This window comes from Metopolophium dirhodum, chromosome 7, assembly GCF_019925205.1.
Source record: "Metopolophium dirhodum isolate CAU chromosome 7, ASM1992520v1, whole genome shotgun sequence".
Lineage (NCBI taxonomy): Eukaryota > Metazoa > Arthropoda > Insecta > Hemiptera > Aphididae > Metopolophium > Metopolophium dirhodum.
The window spans coordinates 34291803-34304157 of NC_083566.1; the positions used below are offsets into that span (position 1 = coordinate 34291803).

General features: G+C 27.2%; 1 protein-coding gene across 1 annotated transcript; it reads right to left on the reverse strand.

Moving 5' to 3' along the window:
• Positions 1-363: 363 nt before the first annotated feature.
• Positions 364-8012, reverse strand: LOC132949695 (uncharacterized). The gene is made up of 7 exons (XM_061020705.1): positions 7927-8012; positions 5814-6576; positions 4993-5065; positions 2968-3067; positions 1032-1151; positions 803-961; positions 364-700 (listed from the first exon to the last, which is right to left on the reverse strand). The coding sequence occupies exons 2-7, from the start codon at positions 6547-6549 to the stop codon at positions 638-640; spliced, it is 1251 nt and encodes a 416-aa protein (XP_060876688.1). The 5' UTR covers positions 6550-6576; positions 7927-8012; the 3' UTR covers positions 364-637.
• Positions 8013-12355: the final 4343 nt, after the last annotated feature.

Here is a 12355-nt window from a genome sequence, read left to right on the forward strand (position 1 = left end):
TTCAGTGTACACCGAAAGAGTGAAGAAAGATAAATATTTTTAATATTTATTTAATCATTTTTTAGTTGTTTTTATTTAAAAACAATTTATACGTAAATAATAAATGTATTATATTAGTATTTAATTTTGAATTATTATTTACGCGGGATATCTTGTCATGGAATATTTTGACGTGTCACCACCAGCTAATAGATGTGTTAAATTTGAATTCAGAATCAAATCATATTATTTTTTTTAAAAATGAGTAGTACATTTATACAAATTGTAAAGTGATATTTAATGATCCTAATTATACTAATAATATAGGTATTACTATCGGAAATTTCGTTTGTACTGTTGGTGGGTTGGTGTTTGAAAGAAAAAAGTAAAACTTATAAATAGGCACTATGAATTATCATTTATTTATGTAGGTAATAAAGTGGAGTGACACTCGTTTCACTTTGAACCAGTAAAGGTAGTTGTTGCTGTTATTTAAAAATTTAAACTTGCCAAGCCATTCTTAAATTATTGAATTTGAAAATAATAAAGCCTACATTCTTCTTCTCACAGGTGTCATACAGCATACAGTTATATTATTATGTGTCTATGCATATATACGATTATAGAATATAGATTACATATTAAATTCGTACTAAAATTAATTTTTCCCATTCATTGTTTTGAGCATGACCGTGACAATGTTGAAGGTTGTGGTCATCACCTGAAATTAAATTGGTATTAGTATGTATCTGCAGGTGTAATGTATAATTATGTGTCTATTAATATTCTGATATTTATGTATATAATTGTATAAAATGATTACGCTAGAAAATAGTTGTAAGTTGACGATTTTATTCGGTGTAGATTTTATCTTTAATTTATTAGCATTATTGAACTTCATGGCTAATAATAATAACTTTTTAAATCTTAAATCCATCTTCGTCCAATCACTAGAATATAATCCAAAGTTGACGGATTCTTTCTGTATTCAAACACAGAATTAATAAAAAAAAAACTCCTTCTAATAGATAGGTAATGTCGATATGTTTTACCTTATCATTTAGATCGTCAAATAAATAACAGTATAAGTATAGTTGAATTACAAAAACAAAAAACGCAGTCGAGATCTTAAGTATGTTGAAAATAGAAAATGATTCTGCTGACGAAAAAATCTATCAACGGAATAAAATCAGTATTCATTAATGAATAATCATGGTGTATTTATATATATATATATATATATAGGACATGTAAAAAGGTTATTGTTGTATATTTGTATAGTCTGTAGCAGTGCGAAATGCGAAACTTTACGAAGTAGGTTAGGTACCTCTGGTACCTATTTATCACGCCTAATATGTTTGTGTTTTGTTCGGCCGAGATGAACGAATAATAAAAAAAAAAAAACAAAAATACGTTTTTTGTTGTCTTTATTAACTTGAAATTACTTATGTACATCCTCAAAATGTTCACAACCTACCACGCATCTTTTTCATGAAACAATTCATTATCAAACATATAATTCGCATCCATCATATACCACATAATAACCAGAAGGGTCAAACGCTGAGCACTCAAAAATCTGTTAAACTTATTGGAATACCCCAGGGTATTCATGTGTATAAAAATAACATTAAGTGCCTATACCGAAGTATTGAAATGATAACCTTAACATACACGGGAAGTGGTTTATTTTTTTCCAGAAGTTGTGTTCAAGTTATTTCGTGTTATTTGTTAGATGAGTGTCGAGTAAAAATAAATTATAATAATATATCAAAGTTCTATACCTAATATAGGTACATTAATACAATAATACCTATACATTTTAACATTTATAGTGTCATTAGTGTGTATACCTATAATATTAGTGCGTGATCATTACAAACAAAACTGATAGACTTGTCTTAAATTAATTAGGTAGGCAGGTAGCTAAACACATTATAAACGAAGCATTATAGGTACCTATAACAAAATAATATTATATAAGTAAAAATATTCACTCAATGTGTGGTAACAAGTTTCCACTGACCTACTATATTTCCCAGCAACAATTGTTTCTTCCCATATATTATAACCGTATAGGTATGGTACTGACGACTGACGAGCCGTATGGCGTATACAGACTACACACGATACACACTACCTATAATCAGGCGTGGATCTAGAAATGAAAAAGGATGGGGCTAGACGAACAAATTTACTTCAAGTACATAAAAGCATAGGCGTTAAGTTTAAGTTTTTGTATAGTGAATAAAATATTTATCGTACATATATATTACAAAATAATAATGATAAAAAATACATTTTTATTGCATACTATATTATGTATAGTTACGTAGGCATTAGTGAAATAGTTTTAAGTACCTGAGGTCTAAGGGAGGAGGAATTCAGCCCCCATAACCCTCCACCCCCCGTAACCGCGTCCGATTACAATTAAGTTGTAAGGTTGTACCTATATCAGTAGTTTCATTAGTTGTAACTTGTAACCTGTAAAGAGTTTAAGATGTTGGAATCGTCAGAGTTCAAGCTTTCTTTTTTACTCAATAGGCTTTGCGTATTATTCTCTATTGTTCGGCCTTTGAATATGGTTCCGTTCTATGGAGTCCTTATACTCTCACTGCAGTGGCTCAACAATTTTAGAGTGAGCTCAAATCAATTTCCTTTCTTTTCATTTTCACTAACTTTGAATATTCACCACCATATCCACAACTACCTTACATAAGTTAGGTTAGATAATCGATAGAAGAATTATTGTTGAAAAACTTGAGAAAGACGTATCATGACCGTTCAACCGATGCACCAATCCTTCTCTCTCGTCCCTATATTATGATTAGTTATAATAATTTATACATTTGCTATGTTGTAAGTTTGTAAGACAGAGACACATATTATGAGGGTTCGGCGTTTTATTTTAATGTACCTCTAGGCTTCAGTCCTTAGTTAGGATTTTAAGAATTTAAAATAAAATATTTTTTGTATATTAAACATTACCATAATAAATGAATATGTCAGTATTATTAATAAAACTGAATCTATCATAATCAAAAATATAACTATTATCCACACCACACGATAGAATGATTTCAATTTTCTGAAAAAAAAAAAATAATAAAATATTATTTTACGTTGTTTTTAAAGATATCCAAACCGATATCTAATTGATGGTAATTTTCATATTTTAAATTTAAATATCTATTTAAAAGTTTTTTTTAAAATTCAATTGATATAATATTCAGGCAAACCTAATAAAATACTTGGAAACTATTGATACACTTAAATACTTACTAGACATTTTTATAGGTAGATATATAATCTAATGATCTATACTACTTAATGGTAAAAAATATACCTAACATGTTAGATTATAAGTTAAATACATAATATCTAAGTTAAATAACCACTAACCAGTACTAAAAAAAAAAAATATATAAAATACAAATAACAATAAAATATGACTCAACAAGGTTGTTATGTAGTATTATTTTAGTCATTAGTTAGATAGGTACTATTATACTATTATTAATCTAGAGGACGCGACGAGGCTTAAAAATTGAGTTATCGTATTTATCTTATTCTTATACAAACGTAAACAACACACCAAATTTGTGTTTATCAGAATCCATTTTATATTGATAATTTCAATATTACAGTAAATTGAAAAATTATCAGTTTTGAATGTAAGAATATTATCTATTTCTATTCTTCGAGTTTTTTATTATTTTAATTTATTTTAATATTTAAAGCAACTTACCTATATATGTATACTTGCATATAATATTGAAACTTAAAAATGCTCACAAAGACATCATTTGCTTTAAAATAAAAACAATGAAAAAACCCGGACGAGAGAACACAGTTGATAATATTATTATCTTTAATTTTTTTGACAGGTAAACTTTCCGTTATATTAAAAACATAACAACACAAAATGGATTCTGCTGAACGTAAATTTACAATGTTGTACACTTTTACAAGACGGCTACAACACGTACGGGCATCACGTTATATTAATAGTTATCGTTAGATCGTGGATTTTTATACATTAAAAAGTATCACGATAAAGTAATAAACTATAGTACAAATCACGAACATAATATGTAAAAAAAATGTACACAATAAATCGTTTGCTTGATAATTATTAATTTATTAGTTATTGACCTAACGAATAACCTTTTAGTGAAACTGCTCGACTAGATTATGAAAAAGAAATAACTTCTTGTTAAGAACAATATGATCATCCATATTATTTTACTGGAAAACGATATAGGTTTGCAATCGACAAAATATATTATTAGAATTTTCTTCTCGACGAAATATTATTTTACACCTATATTATTATGCTTTCAAAACAATATGTATACAATTTTATTTTATTTTGAGATCAAATTTTTTCGAACTAGGTCCTAGTACCTAAGTATACAATAGTCAACAAATATGCAAAAAAAAAATTGTTGTCGTTAGCTTAAAACTATTACAATTGCATAAAAATTCACAATCCAGTTATTATAGGTATACTCGCTATTGCTACTAATAAATCAATGTTATCATCAAACATTATATATTTAGAGGCATGTCAATCATTTCTGTGCTGAACTTTGTTCAATTGACGGTCACAATATGAACTAGGAAATGATTGATGTACCCTACACTGTCTAACCATTAAAAGATAAACAAAAAGCGTATAATTATTAATAATTAGTCCCAGGGGTATATGATTCTTCATGCTAAAAAAAATTAGAAATTAAAATGAATTTTACGGTAAGTATCAAATACCTAACCTTTTGCAGCGGATGGCCACACCTATAAACAAAACGTGTTTAAAAAAAATGTTATCTGTTTATTTCCCCAAAAATTTAGCGTTTCATGCACTTTCAAAATAATTTGAAAACCATAGTTATGTTGTGTCGACGTATGTACATATTAATTGCGATGTAATAATTGTTTTGTTGTGTCTTAATTTATAATATATTATAGGTGGTATATAACACAGTATAGCCAATAGGATACAAGACTAACGTGTATAGTTGGATCTGATCCATTATAATTGATTTAAGATCTTCATATGCTTCATAACTATTGTTATCTTTTTCTGAAAATCAAAAAAATATAATTTTATTAATTTTCCAGAATTTTTTTAATCACCATTACGGTAGTATATACCTATAATATAATACTCCATACCAAAACATGGTAATGGTATTATTATATTATATTTTATGTCATGCATGCAAGTGTACACGCAGTGTACCTGCCTATTAAATAGAAAAATAATACCAACAATGTAACTGTATGCAATAATATTATTAACTAATTAAAATACAATTTGAATTAAAATTAAAATATTATAATAGAAATATGTTCTTGAAAAGTGGTTTTCGGGAAGTAAAAAGGAGTATCTATCTACTAAAATACACATTCTGAGAATATGTATTTCAATTTTTTAAAGGTTTCGCGGTACGCAGTTCATGTGTAATATGCGTCTTAATACTTTTTTCAAAATATAGAAATACCTAAGTACCGATTTATTTTTTCTCAATTTGTCTATTTTGTAAGTAGGAAAAAATTACAAACATTTAAAAAATAAATATAGGTACCTCCTATATAGGTAGTACATCGGAATTTGCAGAAACAAATTGACGTTGCTATTTAAGAAAAGTAAGTGAAAACTTAACTATATATGGTTAATGGTACAACAATAATTTTTTTTAGCATTTATGATAACTATTAATAACATTATAATCCTAATACTAATGCTGTTATAGCGTAGTACCAGTAGGTATTTATAACACAACACCTGCATATATAAGTCCAAGAATTTCACTTCTTTTGCGACGTACCGTTTTGAAGGTTTGTAAGCTCGCAGTCGTTTCCGATGTTTTCCAACGCTGTGGTAATTACTTCATACTGTGCAATGACAGCCCAACATAACGATATAAGGAAATTGTCAATGATCATCGAATAATTTAAAATGAATATTCCCATTGCTATTTCCATTAAATAAAATAGGTAATAATATTGATTGTAAATATTCGCGGATACCGGATACTGCATGTTGAAAATGTTATGATAACGCTGATTCGGGCCTGCGACCACCACAAAGGTATTCAATACCAAAGGGGCGATCATCCATAAGATGAATACCGTGGTGCTGTAGTTTTGGTAAAAGTTGGTTATCGTTATCGATCTATCGCGGTATTTACAGAGAATTCCGACGTTTTTGCGGCACCGCCTGCTTGTTAAAAAATTAAGGCGCGTCAGGTCGAACAATTCCCAAATTTGATCTGCGTTGTATAGAAGGACGCCAATTTTCAATAACGAAATTACAATAACAGAGTATATAAATATTATCAGTAATAAATCAACACTGTCGATGGTGTCTATGGTATCTGTGAAAAAGCACATCGCAGAAAATATGTTGTAAGTCGTAACGGCCACAATGAACATGGCGTTTGTGAGCTTGTAAGTGTTATAATTTAATAGTTTCGATCCGTTTGGGTTGAATATATGATAAAATTGGTATCGCTTGAATAAAGCCAAGTTAATTGCTACTTCGTGATCTTGCAACCATTTCATTTTGTGATATTTTTTAGATCACGCAATCTAAAAATAAAAATAATATAGGTAGGTAGGTACGCCATATGAACAATATAATAATCCACCATAAGTATAGGTACAATATTATTATCGAGTATATGAATTGAAAGGAAATCGGGTAAGTTATATCTATTTATTATTCGTACCTATATGACAGTTTGCCAACTACGTCTTGCATCCAATTCACAACGAAGTCATAAACTTACTGAAACTATACGTTATAGTTCCCTATACCTACCTAAATTAACTAAATACAATGTAATAGAAATAACCTTGCAGAGGAGTAAATTAGAAATAAATGGTTGCCATCTTATATGTTGACAGTTTCTAGCCTGCTGTAGGTACATACCCAATGTTATTTTATGTAAGCTCATTTTTATTAGCCCCAAGAAATAACTCAAACTACCAAAAAATAATATTATATAGATACTAATTACACTACTATACCTACTTATACCAAATTGAAAGTACTACTATATTCTAGAGAAGGTTTAAGGTCTAACAAAATACAAAAAATTACGGAAATCGGACCAATCTACGAGATGTGAGAGTTTTCCCTGTAAAGTGTGTTTTTATCGATATAATACACCCTATCAACCCCCCTAAATAGGTATCGGGCAGTAGATTAGTGGAAAAGTATTATAAATGAGGTGGCAAGTAAAATATAAAATTAATTTTCAAATTGTATAGAATTGCGGAAAATTTGAAAAACTGGCACCACTTAATTAACGATGTAAAAGGGAGGCACTTCGTATAATATTTTGGGATGCAACTATAGCATGCGCCGGTATTGGCGGTATTGTATTATTGACAGTTTATGACAAGGAATATTTGGAGATATGGCTAAATATTAAAAAATCAGTGAAAAATTATATGGCTTTTTATAATAATATGAGATGTTTCAAAGCAAACTTTGAAAAAGTAGAAACGAAAACTTACACTTGACTTTTATGTAAAAAAACATGTTACAAATATGTTGCAAACAAAAATATCAAATTTATTTAATACGTAGCTAATAAATAAGAATATTATAATGATGAAAAATGAAAATACACTTTACTTTTTGATAATATAAATAATTCAAGTTAACATTTTGTGAAATAAAATGCTTTATGATAATTTCTTTTTAAAAACATTGTTTGACTGATGGCTTCTATGACCTACAGTTTCATGATTAATGATTATAAAATTTCGTACAAACAAATACACATTTCAATTATTTTCCAGAACATTTAGTCTCCACACCACCCTCTTTTTGATAAACAATAGTAGATACTAGATACCTACAATTGAGTATTGACTAGCATGTGTCAATAAATATTTTATAATTCAATATAAAATAAACGTCTTACGTACCTTCTTTATAAAGTTATGTTTGACGATAAAACTTGCATTTCAAAGTATATGGGTTTTACAATTGGAAATGTCTTATTCGACGGCCGGTGTGGTACCTACTAAAATGAAAATATTTTACTTGACATTAAGTTCATAGCACCTTTTTAAATGTATGTAATTATTAATTTCGCTAATAATCACCTAAACTTTTTGTACACTTGAAATTTACGATATTGAATAATTTCCTAAATTAATGGTCAAAAAATTAAAATATTAATAACTGTTTGTGGTATACGAAGTCTTACATAGAAACTCTATAAAACAAATTACCTATATATACGAAATAGTTAGAAAGAACAAAACGTAATAATTATCGTATAAATTATGCAAAATTATTTCGGTATTTTTTTGTGGATATTGGTAATTTCTTCAAGGTAAATATTGAGTTCTAATACACTTTACAGTCAAAATAACTATAATAATATGCAAGTACAAGGAACGAACCAAAAAAACAGAAGAAAATGTATATATCTATGACCTATACGTATAGTAAGTTTAGCCTAATGACGAAGAGTAAATATTATATTCTATATGAATTGTGTTTAAATTATATAAATGTATAATAAATATTGCATGTATGTACCTATATTATATTACACAATACACGTACAAATAAATTAAAATAATTTAATAAAATTAATATATTCATAGTAATTATTAATTAATAAATACTCATTGATGCTTTCTTGGATTTGTTTATTGCTAATATTTATTTTCGGTGATATCCTCGATAGTTATTAATCAACACGGCACTGAACAGGACTGAAGTCCCAACAGATTTATGTTGTGAACTTAAACAAATCAATTTTACCACCCAACCCATATGGAGTATGGACATTGGACCATACCAATATTGAATTATTTGAATATAAACATTTTTAATAGTACATATTATATGATACTATAATACCTACATACTATTTTTTTTCCGGGTCCTGTTAACAAAATGGGTTAAGTGCTTACCTACTGTATAATTTTTTATAAATATAAATTTATTTTTTGTTTTTTAAAATGAATTTACCTGCGGGCGCTTATGTCCTCCTTCCAAATTTTATTTTCATTAATTAAAATTTTGTTGATATTTTTATATAGATTTTTTAAACATTGGCAACCTGTTACCTGATGCCTTCTGAATTTTTCTTAAATTGGATTTCTACTTCTTGAAATGCGTTGGTCTATGGGTGCCCATCATGTCCCCCAGAACATTTTTTTTTATTTATTTAACTCTAGTTGATTAATTTGTATAAGCTGTTGAAACATTGACCACCAGGTGGCCTCTGAATGTACCTACCTACGATTTCACGGATTTAATTGGATCTAAGCAATCTGGATTTTTTATGACCTTTTTTGAATTGTGTGCAACCACTTTCTGTCGCAAACAGAGTATACTTGCAATGAGCTAAAATGTAGTTTTGGACAATATTGGACATTTTGGTTATTTACCTATTTTGCCTGTAGGTACAAACGCCGGGCAACACATTTAGATTATGTAAAAAAGTTAATACAATCAATAATATTACATTATTATAATAATAATATATATAATAGTATATATCCACTAGCTGCATTACCTGTCATTTATCGTTGAATAATAACGATGACTAATTTTTTAGCTCACAGTTTTAAATTAATTATTTAATTATCTGTTTTTACTTTTAACTGCTACCTCTAACCAATAATCTCTGATCATATTTCTATTACCTTTGCATTTAATTGTATTTAGTCTTTTTGGATTGTAATTCAAAATTTACTGCAGTCTCCAGCTTGAAAAACATTATAATTTTGTTTGCTTCATAAAATTAATTTATCTATGATAGCCTGTGCACCTCTGTACATTAAATTTTTTGCATCGTTAAAAAATGTCAATAATTTTTATATATTTATAATACATTGGAGAAATGGGAATACATGACTTGTGATCATATTTTTTCGTTTATTTTGATGTATACAATAATATTTGGTTTGTACAAATTAACTGCAGTCACTAGCTCCTATTTAAATTATTTTTTTTTTGTTTCTTAAAATAATTTTACCTGCAGGCCCCCATGTTCCCCTTTCATTTTTTTTTTTATAAATTTAAGTAGTTGATTTTGTAAAGTTTGACATTAAAGCTCTTTTAGGGAGATCTCTCTATAGTTAATTTAAATTTGAGTATCATAGAATGAGTTAACTAAATTTTAAACGAATCTGCAGATGTTATTGTTTTGAGATTCATAAAAATAATATGCGATGATTCTCATTACAATTTACAATCATTATTCATTATCAATAGTTTTTTTCTGAAATATATGAAGTACCGATGTACATTTTTATAGCAAGTTATGAGTATTTTAAAATTGTAAATTATTTGTGCATTTTAAAATACTCATAACTTGCTTTAAATTAAAATATTAAATTATAATATATATTATATAGGATTAATATATTATGTACTTATTATATCTAATTAAAATACATATATATTTTATATACAAAATACCTATTTCCGTTATGAACTTAGGACACTGTCATTAATCATTCTACATCATTAAATAGCTTTGCGTGAGGAACTGTTTACATAATATACATAGATGAACCTATATTATTAAAAATATATGGTATAATATCGAATATTACAGCCTGTTTATATTTCTATTGTAGGTTTATAGGTCAGATAAGATAGGTTGCCTATAATCAATGATATTTAAATTTTGTAATTTATAATTTATACATTTTAGTTTATTGTAAATTTTTTGCATTAGCATTGTTCTGTTTCATTATTATTCAATATTTTTATAGCAAAGATGGCTACAATAAGAAAAAATGTTGCTTCAATATTTATTAAACTTGATTGCATAATATCTACTAATAAATAACACCTTATGTGATGATTTTAGATTCTAAGTGGAGCAAAAGAATGTAGGTATTGATTTTACAACGATGTGTGTTTTTCTTCTGTCCGTCAGCAACATTTTGGCTAGGTATTAAAAATTATCCGATTTTCAAGATCAGCATCTTTTCTGATAGAAAAGTAAATCTAAGATTCTAAATATTGATTTTATTTTTGGTTTAGCTCAAAAGTTAATAACCGTAAACCCTTTTTCACTGAATATTCATATCAGCATTTCCCATAAATGGTAACATTTTTGAAATATTTTGACTCTTTTTGATCGAGTTATAGCCTTGAGAAATTTTTCAAATTCTGTGAATTTATTTTAAACTATTCTCGATAAAATCTTTTTCACTTAGTAAAACAGCTTCAAAATTTAATGCTAGGTTCCTTATAAATTTTATTAATGGAAGTTCAAAAATATTAGAGATACATAGGCTCAATAATTTTTTATATGCATTTAAAGTTTAAATTTTAACAGAATTCATCAAAATTTTGAAAATTTTCAAACTATTTTTCAGTCAGAAATTCATAAAAGTTTTTCATAGCTAACATTAGAAATTTTAATAGAATGTTTCGAACAAGTTTAACTACTTTTGCCAAAAAGAAAAAGTTCATCAGATAGTTACACTAATTACATTCATGATATATTTTCGATTTTTATTAATTTTTTTTAATTTTTAAATTTGATTATTTATACAAGTATGTTGATACAACGTCTTCGCTCGGAATCATTTTATCCATCATAACGACATGCTCGAAAACTACTGTACAGCAGAGCGGTACCCACTTGACCGCCTATTTTAAACATAAATTAGTACTTTTAGTTTTTTACACATTATGGATATTTTTTCGTATGAATAGTATAAACTATATCAATGTCAGCTGTAACTCCTTTCAATGATTTTATAACTTTAACTAATGAATGATAAGTAAATTATGACCATTGACAATAATCTAACGAAGAAATTTTTTTTTTATAAATATTACTAATTAATAACTAATATCTAATGTTGCCAAATAAAGATAATCAAATTATTGCTATAATAAAATAGGTTACAAATTTAAACAAAATTATGCTAAATAATCTAATAAATATTATAGTACTGTATGATGTCTTAGGTAATGTTTGATTATTTATTGTTGCAGCCATATCTTCTTAAACATGCAGCTTTCATTTATTCTAAAATTAATATTTTTTATTCGTTGTTTTCAGTATAAAGATTAAAGACGACAATATTGAAGATTGTAGTTATTACCTGAAATTAGATAAATATCAGGTTTTTAATGTATCCAATTGGATATAAATCAGTTACGTCAATAAATGATTGCATTTTAATGATGTTGGTCGGTGAAGCCTTCATTATCAATTTATTGACATTATTGATCTTCGTCGTTAATAATAATAATGTTTTAAATTTTAAATCCTTATTTTTCCAATCACAAGAGTATATTTCAAAGTTGACAGATTCTTTCTCTATTCAAACATATAATTTTTATTAATTAATATCAATAAACGAA